Source organism: Lycium barbarum, chromosome 1 (genome assembly GCF_019175385.1).
Source record: "Lycium barbarum isolate Lr01 chromosome 1, ASM1917538v2, whole genome shotgun sequence".
NCBI lineage: Eukaryota > Viridiplantae > Streptophyta > Magnoliopsida > Solanales > Solanaceae > Lycium > Lycium barbarum.
The window spans coordinates 1,331,809-1,357,948 of NC_083337.1; the positions used below are offsets into that span (position 1 = coordinate 1,331,809).

Genomic DNA, 26,140 nt, shown 5'->3' on the forward strand with positions numbered 1-26,140 from the left:
ATAGAGAGGATTACAATCAACTACTGAGTTAGTTAATGCCAGTTATACCAAAAATTTTATTAAACCGTCTGAGAATGAGTTTGGGACTCGCTTCATTCATACTGGACAACATAGGCCCAAACTGATCCGCACGAAAGGACTCAGAGTGCTCGAACATATGATGATGCAAACAACGGCCAGATTTCGAGATATCTTGGATTTCATTTAAGTTCACTAAATGGCCACAATTTTAGCAAAGTAACAATTGAAACGGGGAGAATCGCAAAATCAGTTACAACTTACAACTAGCTTATGTTATAAAGTCCCCCAGACTCCCATTCATCGTAGACAACAAATTGCACTTGATTACACATGATTTACGTATTCTCTTTATCAATTTTATTGTTTATCATTGTTCATATATGCTCTTCACCGTCCGAATCGAGAAACTAAATAAGAAATTTCCTATTTCTTCTTTTCTCAATTTTTTTCAACTGATTGTCTACTTTGCTATTTTCATTACATTCACACTATCGATAGATTAACAAGATTTGGATTAAATATGTTGCTTATGACCTCGTGCCTATCAATATAACTTATTAACCTAATACATGAATTTTATGCTAAACAACATTGTCATTGATTTCGTCAGTTAACATGATTATTTTGTAAATTCACTGATAATGTCTTGCATTTCACTAATTTACTTATTAAACAAATGTTCTCAACAAGGTTTATATATGTACACAGACTTATAACTTAATATAGCTTTTAATTATCTATTTTTTTATTTTATTTTTTTGCAAATATCACAGTCATTGTATTAATACAGATAGAGAGAGAAGATAATGGAAATTGAAATGAAATGAAAAAAGGAAAGCAAAAAAAAAAAAGGTTTACGCGATATATACAAAGTTTTAATTATTTTACACAATAGAGAGCCGGAGGGTAATTGGAAACTGGAAAGAGGTTCGATTAATCCAATATCAAATCAAGAAAGGTGCTGGAACCATTTGAGCAAGGCAAGCTATCCTGGAGAACCAAACCAAAAAATCATGAAATTTAGAAACAAGGCAATATAGCAACCATAAAAATGTCTGAAATTTACTGGTACAATTAATTTCTATTCATCCTAAATAGATTCAAGAAATCAACGGTTCCTAATGGAATAAACAATAAACCCACCCTTGCCACCCACTACTACAAAATCACTATCCCCTAGTTAAACTAGTGGTTCAAGTACCACCAGGTGCTAAAGCATGGGTATTTTGTATTCATGAAGAAAAATGAGTTGTAATTGGACAGCGGTATCTGAAAGCAATTATTGAGGATGCCCTAAAGCGCTTATGACATCATTATGAATACACAAATCATAGTTACGAAAGCTTAGAAATATACATGCCCAATTGAAATGAGATATAATTGAATTACGAGTGTCTTAAGTACACAAATAAGATATAAAGTACAATTTAGATAGTATGAATTTACTTTTAAAATTAAGATAATAAAAGCTACCTTAGAGCTTAATCCAATTGACAAAGGTAGGGACTTGTGATTAGGTCACAGATACGAGTTTTAGGGTTTTTGTCCTGATTTTCTTACCATATATTTGAGTTTTACCTTTCTGTTGAATGAAGTCAAAGTATTACCATAATTACTTTTACTTTTTTCAAAAAAGAAAATGTAATTCCCTTCCATATTTGGTTATTTCTTGTTTTGAAGGAAAAATTCTGAACATCTATAAATTGAAGACATCATTCGCACAACTAGAACACAATGTAGTCTTTTAGGGTTAAGAGTTTTGTTTAGGGGAAGATTATTCTTTAAATAGGTTTAAGCCTTTTTATATTAGTTTTTCAATATGTAGGTCAATTGACCAAATCATATTATAATATTATGCATTTTTAGTGTATTTTGTTGTCTGATTTATCGTCGTTCAAGGTTTGCAATTGTTAGCTTTCGCATGACGCCATGTTATTTTGATCCTAACAACGAGCCACACACCAAGGTAATTAAGCTGCCCGGGTTTAGTTTAAGTGAGGTACTTGTGACTTAGGTCACAAATACGAGCGCTGCAACAAGCTGACTAAGCTGCCCTCGGGGCGTAATTCGAGTAACAAAGGTTGAGCCACTTGAAACTTAGGGTCACAAAAACTAGCTCAGCACCAAGTGAACTAAGCATTGTATTTATGTTTGAGAAAGGTATAGTATGATAAGAAGGAAATTGAATCTTATTGTTATAATCAAAAAGGAAATTGAAACACTTAAATTGGGACGGAGAGAGTAATTTTAGTATGATAAGAAATCTATCTACGGCCAATTAAAACTAAACTCTCCCTGTTTCAATTTATGTAAACCTATTTTCTTATTAGAATTACTAAAAATAATGATCATCTTTCTATATTTGTAAATAATTTACCCAATCACAAAATATATGTGATTTATTTAACATCAGTTTAGTACATTAAGAACTAAGCATTGTATATATGTGATTTATTTAACATCACAAATTTAAACATAAATACAATGCTTAGTTCCCTCCGTATCAGTTTATGGCATGGAATTTAAGAAGGAAGAGAACACTTTTAAATTTGTGATGTTAAATAAATCACATATATTTTGTGTAGAGGTAAATTATTTACAAATATAGAAAGATGATCATTATTTTTAGTAATTCTAATAAGAAAATAGGTTTACATAAATTGAAACAGGGAGAGTTTAGTTTTAATTGGCCGTAGATAGATTTCTTATCATACTAAAATTACTCTCTCCGTCCCAATTTAAGTGTTTCAATTTCCTTTTTGATTATAACCATAAAATTCAAAAGACAGTTTAGTACATTATATACATTTTTAATTTAGCACCAAGAGATTCAAAAATCTCATTTTGTTTTCTTAAACTCTGTGCCTGACACTTAAAAAATTGGACGGAGGAAGTAGAAGTTTGTTGACTATTACTCTCTCCTTATGTGATATAATTTGACTGGACACAAAATTTAAAAAATAAAAGAAGCCCTTTGAATCTTATGATCTAAAATAAGTCAAAGATATTTGTATAATTATAGATCATCTCATTAAGTGTAAAAGGTAAAATTTAAAGTTAAATTATTATCAAATAAAAAAATATATTAGATTAAAAAAAATAAATGTACCGCATAAATTGGAAAGAGGAAGTATATAGTTTCACATTCTATCGTGCATAAAATAATTCGAATCAACTTCCACATCAGCGTTACCTGGGTTTCTGGGGACGACGATGATGATGGAGTTGATTGACAGAGACCTTCTTCTTCTTCAAATTCCTGCTGGAATTAGCTGCAATTCCATCTTCAGATATGGATGAAAGTGACGGTTTCCATTCAGGTAATGAACCAGCAGATCTCGCTAACGTTCGTCTCCTTCGCCGTCTCTTTTTATACGTAATGATGTTGTTATTATGATCAAATGACGCTTCAGCATCTGCAGTAACAAGGATTTCCTCATCCTCTGCAGGACGATGAGCGCGATTTGATGAACAGCCACAGCAGGCCACCAATTCAATAAAAAACTTCATATTTACCAGGTATGCACGAAATGTGTTTGATGAAATGTGTGTGATAGATTGCTTGAAAGGTGTTTGATAAAATGCGTATGATAGATTGGCGGAAAGGTGTTTGATAAAATGCGTATGATAGATTGCCGGGAAGGTGTTTGATAAAATGTGTACGATAGATTGCTTGAAAGGTGTTTGATAAAATGCGTATGATAGATTGGCGGAAAGGTGTTTGATAAAATGCCTAAGATAGTTTACGCTCGTGAAGTGTTTGATAAAATGTGTGTGATAAATTGCATGGAAAGGTGTTTGATAAAATGTGTATGATATATTGCACTTTGCAAGAAAGGTGTTTGATTAAATGCGTATGATAGATCGTGTAAAAGGTGTTTGATAAATTATCTAGGATAGATTATGCTATAGGTGTTTGATAAAATGCGTATGATTGTGCTCAAGGTATTTGATAAAATGTCTATGATAGATAGCACAAAAGGTGTTTGATAAAATGGATAATAGTAGTAATTTTTTTTTTGTTTTTTTCTTTTATTAATCTCTATCTATATACATATCTGTTTTTTCTCCGACTCTCTGTACATCTCTTTCTCTCTGTGTTTCTCTTTGGATTAGGAAAGTTTTTTAATGTAGTTTGGCTTAAATGGTTTTGCGAGCAGTGCGGAGACATTATAAAAACAAGAATGGTTGGTGAGTTTCCTACTATTAGAGCCAAATAATATTAATGTCCTATGTTTTTTTAGAGTTTGGTGGTTTATCCATTCCCCAAAAAAAAATAAAAATAAAAAATTATCCACTTATGGTTGTAATTTTAGTTTACCTATTACTTGCATAAAGTAATAAACTTTTTGGAAGAAATGTCCACTTTATCAGGAGCGGAGGTAGAAACTCAGCTACGAGTTCGGTCGAACTTAATAGCTTTTGCTGAGACAGTTTATAAGAGCCAAATGTTACTATTTCTTCTGTGTTTTTAGAGTTTGGTGTTTCATCCATTGCCCAAAAAAATAAAAAATAAAAAAAAGATCCACTTCTGGTGTATATTTATTTAAAGATCACTTGCATAGGCCATAGGGTAATAAACTTTAAGAGAAGCGGTCGATTTCATGGTCCATTACAAATATTGTTTAGCTATACAGTTTCTTCCTTAGGAGATCAAAAATAATACAAGATATCGCTAAATAAAACACATAAATTGTTTTCTTCGATTTAAAAAATAACTGATCGTAGGATATCATTACCTTAAAAAAAAGGGGAGAGGATGAGACTTATTACGGGTCGTTTGGTTAGTGGGACGGATAGACAAGGATATGCCATGTGCGTAGCTATCTCACCACCATTTTAGTACAAATATCGGGATAAAATAAATACTTATAACCAGATGCATGATAAAATAATCATACATATTATCCCGGAATTATTATTCTTATCCTACCAACCAAACGACTCATTAGAGTTTGACATACTATATATGTTTGTTTTGTGTTATTTATATTCATTGATAATGCAAAGAACTCTGTACAATTAGTTACTGAAGAATCAGTTAGTATTTTCTCTACCCCAATTTTAGTGATGCACTTTGACTAGGTATGATTGAAAATTAATGAAAGATATTTGAAATTTGCGGTTTAAACTAAGCTATATATATGACTATGAATCATCCCATTAAAAGCAAAGTAATAACTTTAGATTTAAATTGTTTGTAAATATAAAAATAATTATTCTCTTTTGAACAAACTAAAAAGAAAAGTTGTGATTTCTGGTGCTTGTTCTAGTGAGGGGTAAAAAATATCCGATAAAATAGTCGAGATATGGCCAAGTTGACCTGAACACCGCTATTAAATAAAAAGGAAAAGAAAAACTAAATGCATGTTGATTATATGAAACATGAGTTATATCATATTCCAAAACAAAATGGGAGCTAAAATAGAGGGAAAATAAAGTGATATTTATATTTTAAGAAAGAAAAGGTCAGTCAATCATTGATATTAACAAATGATTAAATTTAAAATTTCACACGCAAGGCATGCCTTCTAAATTTTAAAATTACAAACAATTGTACTATACAACATTTCTCCAATTATATATCGGCTTTGCCGGCCAACGGAAAGTCAAGAAAACTAAATAATTAATTTAATAAAAGGGCAAGGTAAGAATTTGTAGAGTGAGTGGATATGCAATATTATCACCAACGAATCCAAAATAAACATGCGTAATTATTTTTATCTAAATATTGTTTATGCTTAAAATACTCCGATGAAGAAACCTTCGTCCCTTGCACATTAGACAATAAATAAATGGGTAGTCAACTTTTAACATAAATAAGAAACATTTAAGGGGTCGTATAGTCGCTGAATAGAGTTATTCAAGTATTAATAATGCTGGAATTTTGATTTCTCAAGAAGCCAAACAGTAAATATTACAACTAATTCAAACCAGCAAGTAAACGTGTGACAGCATTTCAAAATTTCTCCCTTACTTCAAAGTCCAAACACAAAAGAGTCCACCTCCTCGGAGAACTTCCAATTTTTCCCTCATGTCAAGGTCCAATAATTTAATTTAACGCACGAGAAAAGAAAATAGTAACTTTGATTCCTGCTATCGCTCTTTTTTTTTTTTTTTTTTTTTTTTTCTCAGACTGTTTTATCATGACTTTTTCGCTTTCGTTAGTTTCACTTTCATACTATGAACTGTCCAACCTTTTTTTTTCGTCATGTTTTCTTTTGAGCCGAGTGTCTTTCGACAATAAGATCTGCGTACACTTTACGATTATGAGATTTCACTAGATATGTTGTTGTTGAGAAAAGAAAATAATAAACTGCACCAAATAAGGATCATGAAAACATAACTTACTGAACGTCCCAACAAAATTGAACATGTTAGTCAAATTACCTATTTTTGTCTAAGAGTTAGTATTTTCTGAAGGGATGTACAATGACTAAGTGAACACTCTTTTTTAACCTGAGAGAGTAGCATGTAAGTTTTCTTTAAATATTAAAGAATTAAACAAATTTCAACGAAGAAACAGGTAAAGTTTACAACTTTTGCCAACATTGACATAAGGAATTATAAAGATCCAATTATGTTTTCTAATTTCTCAATCTAACAATTCCCAACCTTTCCTGATAAATTTTCAATGCTTCATTATTTATATACCCTTCTCATGCGAATTAACACAACATGATCACGGCGCGAGCTCCTTCTGAAGTTTAGTTTTCAGATCATAATTCGGACCAAAAAAGTTGTAATGCTTTTTTTTAAACGAATTTTGATGATCTAAATGAACTTTAGTATTCTCTGGATCATACTTTAACACAAGAATTTTTATAAGAATATACTCTAATGTTAAGCATATCGTTACTGGGTCCATGCACATCACGAGTATCCTTTTAGTTCTTCCATAAGTTCTTATAGTATAATTTACCATAATTTCGTTGTATAAAATGTTGGGGGCTAAAATTCTGTTTCTTCTAAAGTTTTGATAAACCCGCAAAAAATCACTGCACAATTTTCTAATATAATAGTCTATTTATTTGATTATTATCATAAAATTCAACTGTTTTAGGCCTATAGTTATTCGTTCCCTCGTGAAGAGAAGGATATTTGAAAGTTATTCTAAAATTATAATCTTAGTTTTATAATATGTGTACTTACTTATTCTACATAAAACAACACCTAATCTTAAAATTATAATTCTTCGACGTATTTATCTGCATCTGAATTCACCTCTTAGATGGGGATAAAACAACATCTAATTTAAAAAGATATAAGGTGCGATTTTCAAAATTAAGTGAGATTAAATTTATACTTTATTTAGTTAAAATATAAATTTAGCCTAAAATTAGTAATACATTCATTTAAACAAAATATAAATTATTCCCAAATTAAGTCCGAAATATCCCAAACCAAACAACCTCTTAAAAGTTTGGAACAAGCTAAGTCAAATAGTGGTACTTCGTGTTAAATTATGCGATTTTTAAGATTAATGAGATTGAATTTATACTTTATTTAGTTAAAATATAAATTTAGCCTAAAATTAATGATACCTTCATTTTAACAAAATATAAATTTAATCCTAAATTAATTCTGGAATATCCCAAACCAAACAACCTCTTAAAAGTTTGGAACAAGCTCAGTCAAATAGCGGTACTTCGCGTTAAATTAAGGAATTAATTGCTCTGATCCAAAGTCATCATGGAAGCTCCATAATTCGACTTAATTGTTAAACGATCTTATATAACTTTCTGAAAAAAAGCTTAAGAACGAAATTTTTATTGCTAGAAATTATTTCATTTAGGACGAGATAAACATTTTAGAGTTAAACTATTGCTAAATATAGAAAAATGTCATTTTTTCGAGATAGACTGAAATGAAAAGAGTGTCACTTAAATTAATTTTTTTTAAAAATATTGTTAGTAGTTGGGAGACACAAGGATGGAACTCAAATCTAAGGTTGATAGAGTAGTATTAAACGCATACACTATCTGCCGATAATTTGAAGAAGTTAAACCATTTCGTAAACAGGTTCACATACACCTCAAAAACACCGTTCACATTATTGAAATTAAAGAAAAACAGATTGTGCTTAGTTTACAGTAATAAAATGAGAAATTTTAACTATATGAACCGCCAGTGCCATAGCCCGTGCTAGCCCCACCACCAACATGTGTATTATGTGCAGCAGAAGCTCTATGAGTTCCAGTAGCAGTTCCAATAGGATGAGATTGTGCCACCCCTTCTACCACCTGTCCTGCTGGTTGGCCACTACCATGACCTGGTAACAGAGGCGAATTTACATATAAAATTTAGATCACGTGAACATAGGTCACTCGACTAAACTCAATATATTATGTGTATAATTTTAAAAATATATCTAATATTAACTGAAGGAACACATAATTAAACCAGGTCAAAAGGAGCACTGATTAGGGGTTGTATTTATTTCCTTAAGGTCTTGAAATAGAACCTGAGTTCCTGCACGTTTTTACGTTTTTATTTTCTAAAGCAGCCATTCAACTTCCTTTTTGTATTATTCTAAATCCCTTTTCTTCTATAATTCTAATTACCCAAAAATAAAAACGTGTTTCTTTTTTATATTACACCTCCCTTTATTTCTAATTATCCAAGTCCCAAAAGACAAAAAAAATTAAAAAACCTCATAGCTAATAGTGAAGGCATCTTTTTGAAATTCTGAATTCGCCTCTACCTGGTAACGCTGACATTTGATGTGCACCAGTTGGATGCCCAGTGGCTCCAGTAGTTGAGTAGGAATATGTCTTGCCAGTGCTAGAGTAGCCTTGCCGAGCTGTTGCATTCTCCTCTCGAGCTTCTTGCTTCTTCATCTCTGCTTCGTTAATTCTTTCTTCTTTCATTTCAGTTGCCATCTCTTTCTCAGTTGGGTTGTTTGCTGTCATCCTCTCCATCTGTTTGGACATTAATATATTTCAAAATAAGAACTTGACTTAGATTGCTCTCTCCGTTTCTATATGGTGCCATTGTTATGTTGGCATAATCTGACCACTACAATTTCTAAACTTATGATCTTAAGTAACAGTATTTTATTTTTTATTAATAATTTGGACCTTGAGCGTAAACATATTGTGTGGCTACAAAAGCCACTCGCTAAAATGAAAATTTACAGTGAAATTATTTTTAAATTTAAAATATGTCAATTTTTTTTTTTTTTTATAGAAAATTAGAAAAATATATAAGGAAATACTTCCTTGTGAAAGAAACTACAGTAGATGAATAACAAGTATATTTGAAAGAGAAAACCTGAAGTGCAATGCTAGATTTTACTTTATTCCGCTTCCAAATGAAAATTACTAAAGATATAGGAGGTACAAATCAAACCGCTAAAACAAAAACTATGAAGACAAATGATTATCATTATTCATCTATACACTATATCGCTGGTGAAATATCTTATGATAAACGAATCATACACTTCTCAATTAAAAAGAAAAAAGAGATGGAAAACCTTTTCTTGGGCAATAACTTTGGTTTTTTCCATGCCAGACTTTGCCGACGCAGCAATATTTGATGCGGTTTCCTTCATGGCCTGCATTTTCACTCTCTTTTACTGCTACCTTCTTTCTTGAACCACTCTGTTTAATCTTCGTTTCGTTTCTATCATCAAATACAAAAGTGCTATAAATAGATTTGCCCACAGGGACTAATGAGATGAGACGTGTCACTTTATTGCCAAGTTTTTTCACCTTCCCAACACCTGTCCAAACACCTGTCAGCTTCCTAGCTCGTAATACAAACAAACTGTCTTAGGTGCTTCTTTTAGGTTTTGGCTAAGATCTTTGTTTCTTCTTTTCTTTCAACATTTTTGATTTACTTGCTTTTTATATTTCTATGATATTTTCGTTCTGAGGTCCATTTTGGATATTTGGTATGTAATGAAACGTGTCCCATCCTAGAAAGTCAACACACATGCACTCCCTCTGAAACGTGTCCCATCCTAGAAAATTTGTTTCTTGACTGTTGCAACCTCTTATGTCTTCTTTATACAGATTTTTTTTTTTTTTTGTTTTTCAAGGTAAGGCTTTTGCTTCAATTGTTAATGGGGTGGGTCATCAGCCAAATCAAAAATGGTGTGCCACGGTCAACGATACCCAATGATCAGAATATTCAAATGATGTCTGTTAATCCTCAGAAAACCAGTGTCCAGCATAATCCTCAAATGGGTGTTTTTCAACAACAAAATCTAAGCATCAACGGCAACGGAGTGATGGGTCAGCATAATTTTAAGGAAATGAAGGGTGTGGATTTGAGAAGAAATGGAGGTGAGGGATTTGGAGGAAATGTTCACCAAATTGAACCCTTCACTTTCCAGCAACCATGGAGTAGTGACATCAGGCGGAGGCACATGCGGTTGACACCCTTCGCTGAAAAATTACATTATGTAAATGTGTAAACATAACTTTTTTTATGTATATATATTATGTGTTGAACCTCATTAATTTCGTCGTATATTTATTTTTTTATATTTTGATACTTCTCAGTAAAAATTTTAATTCCGCCACTATAACATTCTCTCCAGGTGGAGAACAATTTGGGTTTGATGCTTTCAATTTTCTTGGCGATGGAAGTTTCAATAGGAGGGTATCTCTCTAATCACTTTTCTCTTTCCTAATTTGTCATGTTTTTCATTAGTAGCTACTGGAAAACACTGCATTTGCAAATGTTAGGCAAATATTTAAAAAAAAAATCGCAAGGCATAATTTTATAAATTCTGTCTTGCGATTTTTTTTTACTGAACTGGGTTCGAATCCACAACCTCGATGTATTAGGTGTAGGGCAAAACTTAAAGACCACCCATTTGAAGGACAAAAATTAAAGACCACCCCAAATGAAGGACAATGCGCGCAAAAAAAATAAAAAAATTCTAAGCCCATATGGAATATACCGACCCAATATTGATCTAGTTTCTTTATGTCTTTTTTTTTCTTCCATTTTTTTGCACGGATTATCCTTAATTAGGCTCATTTGCACGATTGCCCTTCAAAGGCACTGGTCTTTAATTTTTATCCCTCAAAATGGTGGTCTTTAAATTTTGTCCTTCACTAAAAAATTTTTGGTTTCTAATTCGAACCTCCGCTCAGTCAAAAATTAAAAAAAAAAATTAAGATAGAGTTTGGATTTAAACTCTGCCTTAAGGCTTAATAGGCCTAATTTTGGCCAAAAGTTAGGCTTTAAGGAAGAGATTTGCCTTAAGGCCTAATTTTGGATAAAAGTTTGCCTTAAGGCCTAACTTTTGCCCGAATATGCCTGACTTGCTACAAACCTCTGCCTTGCAATTTTATTTTATTTTTGTTACTCAGCTGGGGTTCGAACGCAGAATCTCGGGGTGTTAGGCGAAGGGCAAAAATTAAAGACCACCAATTTGAGAGGATAAAAATTAATGACCAGTGCCTTTGAAGGGCAATACGCACAAAAAAATGATTATCCTTCAAAGGCGCTGATCTTTAATTTTTGCCCTTCGCTTAAAAAAGTGACCGAAAATACTCCGAGGTTCTGGGTTCAAACTCCCGCTCAGTAAAAAAAAAAATACAATTTGTAAGGTAAGGCTTCACGAAAATTCTGCCTTTTAAGGAAAAATTTACCTTAAAAGGCAGAATTTTAGCTATGCCTTATAAGGCATAATTCTGCCTTATAAGACATAATTTTAAGGCAAGTTCTGCCTTAAGGAAAAAGTTGGCTTGCGAAATTTTGTCTTTTTTTACTCTACTCGAATTCTACAAAAATTAGGCCCCCCGAATAGGTATAATACGAAACTCTGCCTTGCGATTTTTTTTCCGAGCCGGAGTTCGAACCGAGAACCTCTGAATATTTTAGGCGAAGGTCAAAAATTAAAAACCAGCAATTTAAGGGGGAAAATTAAAGACCACCCCGAATAAGGGCAATCGTGCAAATTGCCCCTTTCTTTTTCTCTTCTCTTTTCAAGAAAGGTTTAAAAAAACAAATTATTTTGGGCACCAAGTATCTCATGTCTATGCAGAATTTTGAAAAGGGTCACATCTGCTCGCCGACCTCTCTAACTATTGCTCATTTATTCTGTAATAATCTTTTTAGGAGGGGAAATTTATATATTTCTGTCAAATCCTTCTATTATTAAGTACGACTAGTACCATTTTGACGTGTTGAACGTTCGATGGCACCTTGCTCCGACCTGAGCTATGACGAGATTATGAATATCTATCCTAATGTGAAGGTTAGTGACTCATTCTACACCTTAAATTCATGACCTCATGCGAAGACAATTTTCTCGTTGCGTAAGATTTTTATTTTCAAGAAGATTCTCAATCATAAAATTGGAGTGCCCCTAGTTCAGAGATAAGACTAAAAATTGTACACGGTGAGAGGGTCCACGACATAATGAGTTTGCCCAATAAGAGATGGATGTAATCAACTACTTCCGTAAAAAGCAGCCATATATATGAATGTAGGTCCATATCACCATATATCACGATCCCATACAAGCATCCAATGAAATATGTTGAACAAATTACACTCAAAGTTGTATAGTACTAGTACAACTTCTACTTACACTTTTGATAATTGTGTTTCACACAGAACAATTACTAATGGCTTAGATTTTTATTTAACCATCAGTCGATCAAAATTTACTCACTTGACTAATCGAAGTCGTATTGAATATATAGACCCACTCAAGAGCGAAAGTGTTCCTTATTTAAATATTTTTAGGGTCCGTATCCAAAACTTTAGATGAAAAATGAAGGAATAACAATAAGTTCAAATCCATGAATAGTTGTGCCTTAGGTTTAATATGATCCAGGAATCTCTCCATCCTTACGCCTTTTTTGCGAGGATCTACACCCCTTGCGGTGTAGGTTGCCCCCTCATGCATGACATGACTTGGCATACTTGGATATTGTATGTGAAAGGGTGCTTAGCCAGTTCGCACACGCTGCAGCGCTTCGAACCCGCGACCTTGCAGTCACTTTTGTTCCCCCTTGCGGGAACGCCAGCTCAATTGGTAAGAGGCGTTCCCGCAAGGGGGAACAAAAGTGACTGCAAGGTCGCGGGTTCGAAGCGCTGCAGCGTGTGCGAACTGGCTAAGCACCCTTTCACATACAATATCCAAGTATGCCAAGTCATGTCATGCATGAGGGGGCAACCTACACCGCAAGGGGTGTAGATCCTCGCAAAAGAGAGTTTGATTTTGGGAATGGAGAACTTTAAGGTAGCAGGGCTTTACTCCCTTAGTTTACGAAACATGAATCTAAATTAGTTACGTTGGGCTAGTAAACTTCGAATATTGACGCTTTACTCCCTTAGTTAATTTGTGAAACATGAATCCGAATTAATGGGGCGAGTAAACTTAGAATACTGGGCGGTTAAAAGACAATCTAATTGGTCAAGGGAATAATAATCTGTTGACCAATGACATCTTTCTTATTCTTGTTAATTATGTGGAACATAGAGATTTTGGACTGTAGAAAGAGAAGATTGTTGAGGGAGTTAGCATTTTATGAGATTCTTTGTTTACCATAAACAAAAGATATACAAAAGTTAGAAGATTAGCATATCTCTATCTAATCAGCAAGAGATCTTATTCCCAAAATCTCTAAGCCCTCCATCTAAATAAAGACGTTTTACTTTATTTGACTTCTCATTTAGTATCTGATACTCGTTTTAAGGCTAGACTAATCTAAATTCCCGAAAATTTTCATATTAGAAATTTAGAAGTTAAAACAATTCTTATCAAAATCGATTTGATTCACAGAGCTCAAACCCGAGGCTTCTAATTAAAGAGATAAATACTTGTTATCCTATAATATGAAGCTTGCTACTATGTACTACACTATTATAGGTATATAAGTCACAAGATAATATTCAAAGGGCGTCTCTTCTATCTTTGTGCTTCAAATACCTGTCCCTTCCAGTGTTCTTTTTCAGAATCCCTGCACATTCAATAATGCAGTGTAATGTTCAGTCTGCCGCACCCAAAAGTCAGAAAATGAAGTAATACAAATTGACCAGCTAGACAATTGAACTAGAAACTGCTTTTAAAATAAAAAATAAAAAAAATCGAAACAAGTGACATAGTATTATTTTCACGTGAATGAAGAGTAGTTCACATGAGATAAAATCAGCATGTACTTGTCAAATACAGAACAAATGTTGAAAGACTCGAAAAACGGAACTCCAAGAATCAAAAGAAATTAAAAAACAAGTAAAAAACAATATAAGAACAAAAATGGAATTAGTTAAATTTAAGAATATTTTTTACACTATAGGAGATCAGGATTTAAACTCGGTGTGTTGAAAACAAAAATTTTAACACTAAACTCATTGGTTAGATAACTCCATCCAAGACTTAAACGACGCAAAAAATCCAGATCCGTAAAGAAGAAGGGCTGGTTGGGGAATCTTGGAAAGTCGGTCAGGTGTCCTCATTCAAACAATTTTCAAATTTTAGTGAATCTTTACGTATTGTATATATTAGTATTTCATATCTAAAATACTAGGTTCAATTGAATTCATAGAGCATAAGTTGCGTCAACTTTAACTATCATTGTAATTTGACTTTGTTGTAGCCATGGCGGATCCCAGTTTGGCACTTTCCACTAAAGAGATTAAAAAAATAAAAGAGTAAACAATTTAAAAGGATTCAACATCAATTATATATATAAATAATTTAGTGTAATTTTTACTGACGAAGGGGTTCGAAGCCCCTTGCATGTCCTAACTCCGCCACTGGTTATTAAACTTCGTCTGCCTTATTTTTAAGGTAAAATAAATAAACAACAACAATAATTATTTCTTAGTCCCAAACAAGTCGAAAACAACTATTTTCAGGTATAGATAACGATAGCCAAAAATAGAGCAAAAGAGGGTAGCCAAGAGTTTTACCTTCTGGATTACAATGTGGTGGATCTTCAAAAAGGGAAAGAGAAAGTTGTTTATGAGCCAATCCAATATCAAAAAGTATAATCCCAGAATTTATATCATCAACAACAATTCCTTTAACTGGTAGCCACACAAAAAGTTCTTCTTGTGAAAGTCCATGAACACCATTAAGACAACCATAAGTAAGATTAGCCTTAAAATAACTCTCATAAAAGGCCATTGTATCAAGTTTTGTCAAACAAGGCCCATCTAAATAAACTTCAAGAAGGCCATTACTTGATGAGTAGTTGTAAGATTTTACTTCTTTTGGGAGGAGACCAGATGGTAAGCCTTTGGATTTGAGGAGATCATGAATGGACATTTGTGAAGAGAGTGCTAAAGAGAGGAACATGAAGAAGAAGAGTAAAAGAAGTGGAAATTGATGATGATATTGAAGGAAAGCCATGAATGAAGGAAATTATGAGAGAGAGAGAGAGAGAGAGAGAGAGAGAGAGAAAAAGAGAAAGAGAAAGAGCGAGGATGTTTTTTTTGGTTTTGATATCCTTTATGGAATTAGGTGTGTAGGAGGGGTTTAAGGGGGTAAAAATTTATCAGTATTGGTTGTTTATATCAGATCGAATGAATATAAGACATATGTCTTGTATTAGGGTGAGCTCTCTACATCACACTCTTTGCATGCAGCCTTTTTTCGGACCCTGTTAATGTGGGATGCTTTGTGCATCGAATCATCCTTAATATTAGATATGATTAAGCAGGGGTGGAGTCTCAGTGATTGTTACATATTCGGCAGAATTCATTAACTTTAGTTTAAATTATGTATTTGTATTGGTAAGTTAATTCAATAGGTAAAATAATATCTCCAAAAATTAATAAGCAAACGAATTATGATCCAAAACTCATAAACTAAAAATTATAATTACACCTATTAACTAAATGATATGTATTTTAACTTTTAACTTTTTTCAAAATTAATTATCTAATTAGATATAAACACTCGATACTAATAAATATTTAAAGTATGATTTGAGGGAATGAAGGAGGGAGCTTTGGGGATATACAGAAAGACTATTTTAAACAAGAGAGATGAAGAGTGAATTAATATTTAATAGGTTGGCTTTAGTGGTAGGGACAAAGGACATATGATTGATTGACTTCATTTCTCATTCTTTCATGTTTCCATTACTAATATTTCTTCTTTCACGAGATACTTGTTTCTTTTTCTACCTTTCAAAATGTTGATCTTTCTTTTTAAGCAAAATACCAATATAACCCCTTTAAGCTGGCACAATATGTCAGTTGGATGCATTAATTAACCTAATTAATAGGCGTTTAAATGTGAGTTGGTCGATATTAAAAAAAAAAGTATTTGAAATTTAGTTGATATAAAGTAATTAAAAATTGAAATTGTGCTTGGATACGAAAAAAAAAAAAAAAAAAGTTTTTTGAGTGAAAACTTGAAAAACTCTTAAAATGTGTTTTTCAAATTTCAAATTCCATATATTTCAAGTTTGAAATTGAAATAATGAGTCAATTTAATAAACATTCACTTATTTAAAATAATCTTTAAATATTATTTTAGATTTTAAAATAAATCTGTCGACAAAGGGGTCTTAGTGACCACTTGAACATCTCTAGCTACTCGACAGTAATATGTTGCGTAAACATTAAACCAAGCATGTGAAGCACACTCATCTGCGACATGTCAAACCAACAAATCAATGAATGATATATTAGTGGTAATATCAAATTTGTGTCGCAATATAATACTTTATGACAATTATTATTTTTTAATTAGAGAAGCTGAAAAATGATTAGTCGTAAGTTTTGCATAGGCGGGGCGTCATTAGACTTTCTTGTGTTATCATTATTGGTATTATTATGTCATTATTTTGTTATCAATAGCAATTTTATTAACTGTTACTCTACACTTTACCTAAGGTTAAATAGAGCAAAGAGCAAGAAAAACAGTATAGTTTGTAAATCCAATAGGGTAGCAGCATTTTCTTCTGTCTTATTCTAAAGGAGATTCATTCAATCTGATATGATGCTCCATACTTGATTAATTATTATTTTTTAAATTACCAATAAATATTTTATTAAGATATTTATTTGTAATTATCTATTAAATGATTTGATGATGTAAAGATTTTGTTATATTATACGGGAGGGCATATACTTTAAACTCATTTTCTTCAGGTTTTAAACAACTACAAATATCTTCTGTATCTACCAAAATAAAACTATGTAGTTGGTCATTTTATACACTATTGCATTGTATTATTCGAGGGCTTGATCAACAACAACAACAACATATCCAGTATAATCTCATCAAGTGGGTCTGGAGAGGATAGAGTGTACGCAAACCTGGAGAGGGTAGAGTGTTCTTTAGAAAATGAAGTCATGTCAAGGCATAACGTATGATATATTATGATACGAAATATAAACTTATGCCCTATAACCTTTTTTTGGTTACGAGGGGCATAAATTAAAGACCAACACAAAATAAGGACAAAAGTACACCCTTCAAATGGGGTGGTTTTTAATTTTTATCCTTTAAAATCAAACTTACACATCATAATACATTTTTTTTGTGCGGAGTGCCCTTCAAATGCACTAGTCTTTAATTTTTTCCACTCAAATTGGTGGTCTTTGATTTTTGGGCCTTTTCGCCTAATACTATGAGGTTTGGGGTTCGAAACCCGACTCAGTAAAAAAAAAAAAATTCGCAAGGTAGAATTTTGTAGCAAAGTTAGGCCTGATCGGTTCAAAGTTAGGCCGTAAGGCAGAGTTCTGCCTCCAGGTATAAGGCAAAACTCTGCTTTTAAGGTAGATTTTTAGCATGCCTGAAGGCAAAACTCTACCTGATCAGGTAGAGTTTGACTCAAGCTCTGCCTGATCAGGTAGAGTTTGACTCAAATTCTACCTGATCAAATAAAGTACCTTAAGGTAGAGTTTCAAACTTTGCTTGAAGTTAGCAAAATTCTACCTGAGGCAAAGTTTTGCCTGCCTTGCGAATTCAAATTCTACCTTGCGAATTTTTTTTAATTTTTAACTGAGCGAAAGTTCGAACCCGAAACCAAGAGGTTTAACGAAGGGAAAAATTAAAGACAACCAATTTAATGGACAAAAATTAAAGACCATCCAAAATAAGGGTATTCCTGTGAATTGCCCATCATAATATGCACAAATTAAGTCAATGCCTTTAAAAAAGTTATATCCCACTAGACATAAGTTCGTTTAAAGGACAAAATTTAAAAACCACTTCATTTGAAGGGCAAAAACATATGGGCTCCCATTGGATTTAGGGCAATTCGTAGAATTGCCCTTCTTTTGGGGTGGTCTTTAAATTTTGTCCCTCATATTTGCGGTCTTTAAATTTTGCCCTTCATATTTGTGGTCTTTAAATTTTGCCCTTAGCTTGGATACGTGAGGTTCTGGGTTCGAACCCTCGCTCAGGCATAAAATAAAAAAATAATTTCTCAAGGCAGGGCTGGGGGGAGTGTATGCCGGATCCGGCATACAATCCTTAAGGAAAAACTAAAGTTATGCCGGAGGGGCATAATTTTTCCTCAAGGCATAGTTTAGTTATGCCTTATGGGGCAAAACTTTTCCTTAAGGAACTATGCCTTATGGGGTAGACTTTTAATTAAGGCATAACCAAAAGTATGCCTCATAAGGCAGAACTTTTCCTTAAGGCAAACTTTTAGTTATGCCTTAAGGAAAAGTTTCGCCTTATGGGGTATACTTTTAGTTATATTTTATGGGGCACACGTTTAGTTAAGGCATAACTAAAAGTATGCCCCATAAGGCGAAACTTTTCCTTAAGGCATAATTAAAAGTTTGCCTTGAAAAGTAAAAAAATAAAATATATGTCTCAAGGCAAAGTCTGCCCCCTCCGGCATAACTTTAGTTTTTCCTTAAGGATTGTATGTCGGATTTGGCATACACTCCCCCAGCCCTGCCTTGCGAAATTATTTTTTTATTTTATGCCTGAGCGGGTGTTCGAATCCAAAACCTCATGTATCCAAGCGAAGGGCAAAACTTAAAGAACACAAATATGAGGGGCAACATTTAAAGACCACCCCAAAAGAAGGGCAATCCGTGCAAAAAAATGTTGGATTTAAGTAGTGGGCCTAAGTTAGGTTGGATGGGTCCACCAAATTAGTAGCCCAAAATACAAAAATTGATTCCAAATTTCTTTTTCTTCTTCTCCTTTCGATCCAGTCACCGAACCAATCATTATCTGTTCACTTCTCCGGTAAAATCCAGTTTGTAAGTTTTTCTCTTTAATATTCTCTGAAATTCTATTCCTTTTTTTCATTTTTTTTTACTGTTAAAATACGAATTACTCCCTCCCTGTCAATTTAAATATCTTAATTTGACTAGGCATGAAACTTTTAAGATACTTTTAAATTTTATGATCCTAAATTAAAAAAATGTAGTCCCTCGGTCCCAGTTTGTTGACACACTTTTTTTTAGTTTGTCCCGAAAAAGAATGTGTCATTTTTATAATTAGAAATAATTTAACTTTAAAATTTTCCTTTTACCTTTTAAAAAAATGATTTATAACCATATAAATATCCAATATTTATTTTAGATCCACAAATATCAAAAGTCTTCCTGGTGCCACATAAATTGGGACTGAGGGAGTATGCTGTGTTAATAAACTTGTCACGTAGGATGTTTGAATTATAACTTATTAAGAGCCCGTTTGGATTGGCTTATAAGTGGCTTATAAGCTGTTTTCAGTTTTTTTGAGTGTTTGACTGGCCAGCTTAAAGTCATTTTGTGCTTAAAATAAGCTCAAAAAAATAATTGGGCCCATTTGACTTAGCTTATCTAAAGCAGCTTATAAGCTGAAAACAGTTTATAAGCCAAAAAAAATAAGTTAGACGACCCCAACTTATTTTTTTTAGCTTATAAGCTGTTTGCAGCTTATAGCCATAAGCCCATCCAAACAGGCTCTAAATGTATAAAGAGACGCTCTTTTTGGATAGACCAAAAAGGAACACTTAAATTGAGACGGAGGGAGTATGAATTTTTGATTCAGTATTTTTGTTTTTTTGTTTACTTTCCAGCATAATGAAACTATTAAATCAAAAGTTTATGATTAATTTATGATTTTAACAAGTTAACATGCATCATTATTGGCTTACATGTTACTCATAGACAAATAAGACCATAAAATCCCAACTATGAGGTCTTAGGTTCAAATCCCAACTTTTTAACCTAAAATCTGGCTTAAAGATTAACAATTAAATTTTTAGTGTTAGACCACATTCAAGCGAATTAACTTAGTCCTGTTAAGCCTTTCGTTAATACAAACAATATTAGAATAATGCAAGATAAACAGTAAATTGTGTTAAAGCAGTAGGATAACAGTAAACAAAGTAAGAGATGGAATTCTTATTGAATAATCCTCAATGGAGCCGATGAATAGCGTTGCTAACTGAAGGAAAGTAGATGTGGCAATTTCAGTATAAGAGTAGTTTTAGGATAAACACTAGGGGAGGCAAAAACACTAGATGATTGACTTGAATCTGTCAGAGCCTTGGTGGACAAAGTCATCCGATATGTCAGAGGTGCGCACAAGTTGGTCTGGACAACACGGTTATTAAAAAAAGAAACATTTTTTGCCTTCATTTTCTTGTTCCAACCTCCAACCTCCATCAAGAAGGTGTTTGTAGATAAGATAAACATTTGTTGCATATATAGAGGGGGTACAATGCATTAAATAATCCTTATATGAGAAGGGTTTTAATCTCTTTTCAGAGTTAGTTTCTACTATCTTAACCTGTTGGCTTGAAAACACGCTACTCTGATTCTCCTTTTGTTTCCTAAAAAGATCAGATTCAAAATGTTCTTGAGAACTGTGATTTTGACTTGCTGATTAATATTATCATTAACATTAAGTATTAGTACATCACTTTTGTGGCAATTTTGAGAAAGGTAGAGCTTAACAGGATCTGAATTCTTCATGTAAAGCTGATATTTCCTGTGTTTTAGGATCAGAGAGATGCGCAGAACCTTGTAATATCTGAAGTGGTTAATTATCTGATGCTTTCGGCATCAAGCACTTACAATTGTGTAGTAAGTTTTCTGAAAATGGCATCTGACTATAAAGGTTGTATTCATTTTCCATCTTATTCTTCTTTCCTTTTCATTTGTTATGGATGGTGTGATAAATATTCTTCTTCTTGCATGTAATGTCTTACTTCGCAGGAAAAGCTATTGTAATTATGGGTGTTAGCGGAGCTGGAAAATCGTAAGGTTTTCAAGTTACTTATTGAATCAGTTTATTGCTTCTTCCTGTCATTGCATATCCGTTAACCAAAAAGTGTGGAGGTCATTGATCAGTTTCTATCTGCTTGAGGATTCAAGTAGTCCTTAATAAAAACTTCAGATTGTAGAAGTAGAATACTCCCTCCGTTTCAATTTGTTTTACTTTCCTTTTTAGTCTGTCTAAAAAAGAATGCCACTTTCTATATTTAGTAACTCTTTACACCCAACATCCTATATGGCATATTTGAGACCACAGGATTCAAAGAGCAGTTTGGTAAATTACACACATCTTTAGTAGACAACAAGATTCAAATTTTTCTTTATTTTCTTAAACTCCTTGTCAAGTCAAACTAAGACGTACAAATTAAAATAGAGGGAGTATCTCTTAACTCGGCATATAGTTGGTTTGTCAGTCTCTCTGAGATCAATTGAAAGAAAAAATGACTTGGATTCAGTTCAATGTAATTTATGATATCTAATGGTTTACTCTTCCTAGGAAACCTTTCCTCAAAGAACTTGAAGCTTATCTAAACATATCATTCCAATTTGATAGATATTTCTGTGGTTTGAATTTCATGTTTCAATTATTCGGTTTTCAGTTTTGCTTTTACCTAATTCTTGTGCTTGCCGGCTCAGAACAATTGGTCAGATGCTTGGAAGAGCTGTTCATGGCCGCTTTCTTGATGCTGATGATTATCACTCAGAGTCTAATAAAGGTAAGGATTATGATTATTTGTTCACAAATACTCCCTCTGTCCTAATTTATGTGAAGGTGGTTTGATTGACCACAGAGTTTTAAGAAAGAAAAAAAGACTTTTAAAACTTGTTGTCCAAAATAAATCATAGATTAATGTGTGGCCATAAATCATCTCATTAAGGGAAAAATGGACATTTTAAATTTAAATTGTTAGTACTAAATATAGAAAGGTGTCATTCTATTTTGATACTGACCAAAAAGGAAAGAGTATCAGATAAAGGGACAGAAGGAGTATAATCATACGCTGATTAATATGAGAGCATATTCCCCAAGGGGTGCATTTATTGATTATTTGAATGACCAAAAACAGAGAAGATGAAGAATGGGATCCCTCTTTCTGACGAAGATCGTGTTCCATGGCTTGAAACACTACGAAATGTGCTGAGAAGAGGTTTAGTTGACAATGAAACACTGATTCTTGCTTGCTCAGCTCTGCAAAAGCGGTACAGGGAAATCCTTAGATCTGCAGACCCGAATTATGAACTAGGTTCTTATGCAAGTGTTGTTAAGTTCGTGTTGCTGGATGTTGGGGCTGAAGTACTTGCTACTCGGCTAGTCAAGAGAGCAGCTGAGGGAAAGCATTTCATGCCTGCAAAGCTCTTGCAGACCCAACTGGATTTGCTTCAGATTGATGAAGCAGAAGGGATATTTAAGGTTGATGCTACAATGGATCCTGACAACATAGTGAAAACCATACAAACTTTTGTCATCTGATAGACCATTAAAGATGCATTATATAAAGAAAATTTGTGATAAAACAGAATTCTTATAGTTGTAATGTGTATTTTTTATATGCATTTGGATAGCAACCAACTAATACTCCCTCCGTCCCCATTTATATGACACTCTTTCCTTTTTAGTCAGTTCAAAAAAGAATGACACATTTATATATTTAGCAACACTTTAATTCTAAGCTTCCCATTTTATTATTTATGAGATGATTTATAGTCACATAAATATCTATGATTTATTTTAGAACACAAGTTTCAAAAGTCTTCTTTTCATTCTTCAACTCCGTGCCAAGTCAAACACCTTCACAAAAATTGGGACAGAGGGAGTATTTCTGAACGACGCTAAGTAAAAGTAGATGAAACGAAGTAATGATCTTCCCCTTCTAAGAGAGTTGTGTCTAAAGCCAAAACAAAGAGACAATGACACTTTGAGTTCTGTTAATATTTATTTCACGGGACAAGGACAAAGGTAAGAAAGGTTTTTCGACTTGTCTCTTTTCTTTGGTTTCATTCTTCTTTTGCAAATTAAAGGAGCTCAATAAGAATTCAGGCTCTTGTATCATCCTACAGTTGAAGAACCAAAAGTGGCTATGCATAGAGAATGAAGCTACCATTCAATTCATGTTGCTCCATTGCTTGTGGCCGGGAACCCAATCTGGACACGTGGAACTAAAGCAGAGGCGGATCCAGGATTTAAAGCTTGTGGGTTCCCAGTTAGCATTGTCTGTTGTTACTGAGTTCTCAGCTCAAATTTCTTATAGATTCATTATAAATAAAAGATTCGGATAAAAGTTGTGGATTACTGCGAACCCACACCCAATGGTGTGGATCCGCCCCTGAACTGAAGTGGCTGGACAGAACCCTCGAATTCAATAGCTCAACAAGGGGTGCAAATTTCACGCACCGGGGTGGCTTGTATTATTCTATGGAAGCACCTAAGCTAACACAGTCCATGAGCTTGTCAAAAGTCCTAATTTCCACTATCCTGATTTCCAGAGGACCAATGGATTTGTCAGAGGCACGGCCCTGACGGTAGACGCTATTTAGAGATTCTTCAATGGTGAGGCAACAATCTTCAAAGACTGAAGGAGGAATTTGGTTAGAACCGTTTCTGCTCAGCTCCCAGAATAGGACATAATGGCCTGGAATGATGGCAGTATCAGCATAGCTGGTGTACTCGGTTACATTTGCATCAAAAGGTATCAGATTCTGCACTGCATTCTGTAGCTCAACTTCATCAGTCTTGTCAGAATCAATGCTCAAGATTACATTTTCCCGACATACGAAGTTGAATTGAGGTGTGTTGTTCTTGTATCCAGCAACTCGAAGCACATCACCCACCCTGTATCTATGGAGTCCTGAAGTCCAAGCAAAGTTAAGCATTAGCAGACTTGTTGGACAGACAAATATCAAAAAAAATGAGTCGAGCATTTTGTTTGTCATTTGAAAGTACCTGAATATGTTGTAACAACAAGCTGGTACTCCTGGCCAATCTTGACATCAACCAGTTCTAACAATTGATTTTGTTCTTTCTCATTAAAGTTGATGACTCCATTGTCTCGGTGAATTGGTAAGAGCTCAAAATAGCCCATGGTGGGAATAAGGGTGTAAGAGACTTCGCTCGGCTTACAAAAGGGGTTCAGGTTGATTCCAAAGGGGAATTCCGAGGAACCATACATGGTATAGACAAGGGAGAGGCCGTTGCTGTAATAATCAAGGGTTGGTATATACTGTGACATGCTTCCGGTTACAATAACATCCACATACTTGGTATTAGGCCACAACCTAGCAATGATCCCTTGCCATGAATCTTTACTGCATTCAGCTTCGATGAAATCAGCTAACTCTGGGTCAGGTTTGAGGATTTTCATCACTGATTCTCTCACTGACAGATCTGTGATTTGGTTGTTAACGGTTCCCATTCAAATATCGTTACAAAGTAGAGACCAGTGATTTCCTAGGAACCGGATGGCACGGATGAAGCTGGACGCAAAGTACGAACCAACCCTGAGTACTTTGTTTTGGCAGAGGCCACAAAGCATTTGGGAGTACATGCTTTGGTAAGAGTCTGGGCAGAGAATGGTTTCAGCTGGACTGGTGTAGTTTGCATAGGGGCTAAGACGTCTATTTTTGAAATAAGGACTCTTGTAAATACTCGTTAAAACAGGGCTGAGCTGGTAATCCTCCTGGTGTCTTGGCTTCAGACTTTATGGACAAGAAATACATTCCTTTGCCCTTTTCCAAATCTGGAACAAATTGGCTTATCACAGACATCACAAGGCCGTGAAGCTGAAATCTCTTCCCAAGCGCTTCTTGAGTTGTTGGCATCAATTTTCTCTCCCCTCCAGACGTCCCAGGACTGCACATGAAAACTGCCCTTTAAAAGAAACTACAGACAAAGGATTCACATGCAAGAACGAGAAAATCTCAAAGGAGATACAAAGAACGTGAATTGTGTACTTTATAATAGTACACTTTTGAGTTGGAGATGAGACATTTCGAAAAGTCAAACCTTGTCAAGAATTCAGTGATGGTTTGGGAGCAGAAGATTGAAGATTTATCACCATTGGCTATACTGTTGATGTCAGGCTGAATATCTTCGTAGGTGATGACAGGCACGACTTTCTTGAACGTCTCTCTATCAGTGTGACCATTGAGATCATGGCGCTGCAAGTACTCAACATTGGCATTTCGAGTGAGGATTTCAGCAAGAACTCTCCTTTGGACTCTATCAACGTTGGCCGTGACCTCTTCAATGAACTGAAGACACTTCTTGTTTTCCTCTGCGATACTAAATCAGTGGCCTTCTTCGGGCTCTTTGGTGCCTCAGGTAAGTTTCTTTCCATATTAATAAAGACCTGTAACTGTATCACCTTAGACAATTGTGTGCATAAGAGGAGTCCACACAGAGAGTGTTGGGAAGGCTGAGTTGAGATTTATTACAAGGCGAACAAAATTTATATTAGAAGTGGCTTTATATAGAGGAAGATTTCGGGTGACGTTACAAAGCAGAGATGGATGGAGTGTATTGACTACGGGTTCAACTGAATCCAGTATTCACTTGTAAATATATCGCGGTGTCCTATTGGCAATTTGTCTCATAATTAAAAGAAATGTTTCAGTGACCTTCAAGACATACACCTTTAAGGCCACATATAAATTTGCTTTTTGATGCACAGGTTTTTATAATCAACTGGTGATGTTATTTTCCATCTGTCTAGCAAGTGTATCTTTTTTTATACATATGCTAGCTTATGACAAAAGAGATGATCAGATAGTCATCAACATGTGTTTCATGTGGTTTTTGTTCTTTCAAATTTTATGTTTAGCTTATTTTCCACTCATCAAAGCAAGTGTATTTTGGTGAAAGAAAAGGGTGTATTTGAAATTCAAACAAAGGTTATATTCAATTCACTATGAAGAAACATAATATTTAAATTTGAGTACATGTTTATTATGAACAAAT

At 33.9% G+C, this 26,140-nt stretch overlaps 4 protein-coding genes and 1 pseudogene across 7 annotated transcripts; 1 reads left to right on the plus strand and 4 right to left on the minus strand.

Annotated features, from left to right (window-relative positions):
- Positions 1-731: 731 nt before the first annotated feature.
- LOC132628424 (uncharacterized) lies at positions 732-4,876 on the minus strand. Its single transcript, XM_060344208.1, has 2 exons — positions 3,215-4,876; positions 732-1,011 (listed from the first exon to the last, which is right to left on the minus strand). Exons 1-2 carry the CDS (start codon positions 3,529-3,531, stop codon positions 966-968), a joined length of 363 nt encoding a protein of 120 aa, XP_060200191.1. The 5' UTR covers positions 3,532-4,876; the 3' UTR covers positions 732-965.
- Positions 3,201-22,872, plus strand: LOC132628393 (gluconokinase-like). Of its 4 annotated transcripts, XM_060344188.1 has the most exons (8): positions 3,201-3,341; positions 3,471-3,540; positions 10,067-10,432; positions 10,571-10,632; positions 20,911-21,028; positions 21,127-21,169; positions 21,823-21,902; positions 22,254-22,872. In XM_060344188.1, the coding sequence occupies exons 5-8, from the start codon at positions 20,962-20,964 to the stop codon at positions 22,655-22,657; spliced, it is 594 nt and encodes a 197-aa protein (XP_060200171.1). In that variant the 5' UTR covers positions 3,201-3,341; positions 3,471-3,540; positions 10,067-10,432; positions 10,571-10,632; positions 20,911-20,961; the 3' UTR covers positions 22,658-22,872. The 4 variants fall into 4 exon arrangements, with proteins under 4 accessions (XP_060200171.1, XP_060200167.1, XP_060200178.1 ...); XM_060344184.1 differs by lacking the exons at positions 3,201-3,341; positions 3,471-3,540; positions 10,067-10,432; positions 10,571-10,632 and adding an exon at positions 19,040-19,176; XM_060344195.1 differs by lacking the exons at positions 3,201-3,341; positions 3,471-3,540; positions 10,067-10,432; positions 10,571-10,632 and adding an exon at positions 19,051-19,162.
- On the minus strand, positions 8,051-9,659 carry LOC132628419 (late embryogenesis abundant protein 46-like). The gene is made up of 3 exons (XM_060344203.1): positions 9,500-9,659; positions 8,726-8,942; positions 8,051-8,293 (listed from the first exon to the last, which is right to left on the minus strand). Exons 1-3 carry the CDS (start codon positions 9,584-9,586, stop codon positions 8,133-8,135), a joined length of 465 nt encoding a protein of 154 aa, XP_060200186.1. The 5' UTR covers positions 9,587-9,659; the 3' UTR covers positions 8,051-8,132.
- LOC132628383 (uncharacterized) lies at positions 13,750-15,465 on the minus strand. The gene is made up of 2 exons (XM_060344169.1): positions 14,908-15,465; positions 13,750-13,955 (listed from the first exon to the last, which is right to left on the minus strand). Exons 1-2 carry the CDS (start codon positions 15,347-15,349, stop codon positions 13,888-13,890), a joined length of 510 nt encoding a protein of 169 aa, XP_060200152.1. The 5' UTR covers positions 15,350-15,465; the 3' UTR covers positions 13,750-13,887.
- A 543-nt stretch (positions 22,873-23,415) lies between the features above and the next one.
- Positions 23,416-25,697, minus strand: LOC132626966 (indole-3-acetic acid-amido synthetase GH3.6-like; annotated as a pseudogene).
- Between the last annotated feature and the right edge of the window lie 443 nt (positions 25,698-26,140).

Coding starts and splice junctions, on each gene's coding strand:
- LOC132628383 (XM_060344169.1), bottom strand. CDS start 15,349: ATGGCTTTCCTTCAATATCATCATCAATTTCCACTTCTTTTACTCTTC. Junction 13,956..14,907: donor ACCACATTGTAATCCAGAAG/GTAAAACTCTTG, acceptor TTGAATGTGCAG/GGATTCTGAAAAAGAACACT.
- LOC132628393 (XM_060344179.1), top strand. CDS start 20,430: ATGATTGACTTGAATCTGTCAGAGCCTTGGTGGACAAAGTCATCCGAT. Junction 20,487..20,910: donor AGTCATCCGATATGTCAGAG/GTGCGCACAAGT, acceptor CCTGTGTTTTAG/GATCAGAGAGATGCGCAGAA. Junction 21,029..21,126: donor AATGGCATCTGACTATAAAG/GTTGTATTCATT, acceptor CTTACTTCGCAG/GAAAAGCTATTGTAATTATG.
- LOC132628419 (XM_060344203.1), bottom strand. CDS start 9,586: ATGCAGGCCATGAAGGAAACCGCATCAAATATTGCTGCGTCGGCAAAG. Junction 8,943..9,499: donor AAGTTATTGCCCAAGAAAAG/GTTTTCCATCTC, acceptor ATGTCCAAACAG/ATGGAGAGGATGACAGCAAA. Junction 8,294..8,725: donor TCAAATGTCAGCGTTACCAG/GTAGAGGCGAAT, acceptor CTCTGTTACCAG/GTCATGGTAGTGGCCAACCA.
- LOC132628424 (XM_060344208.1), bottom strand. CDS start 3,531: ATGAAGTTTTTTATTGAATTGGTGGCCTGCTGTGGCTGTTCATCAAAT. Junction 1,012..3,214: donor CGTCGTCCCCAGAAACCCAG/GTAACGCTGATG, acceptor TTGGTTCTCCAG/GATAGCTTGCCTTGCTCAAA.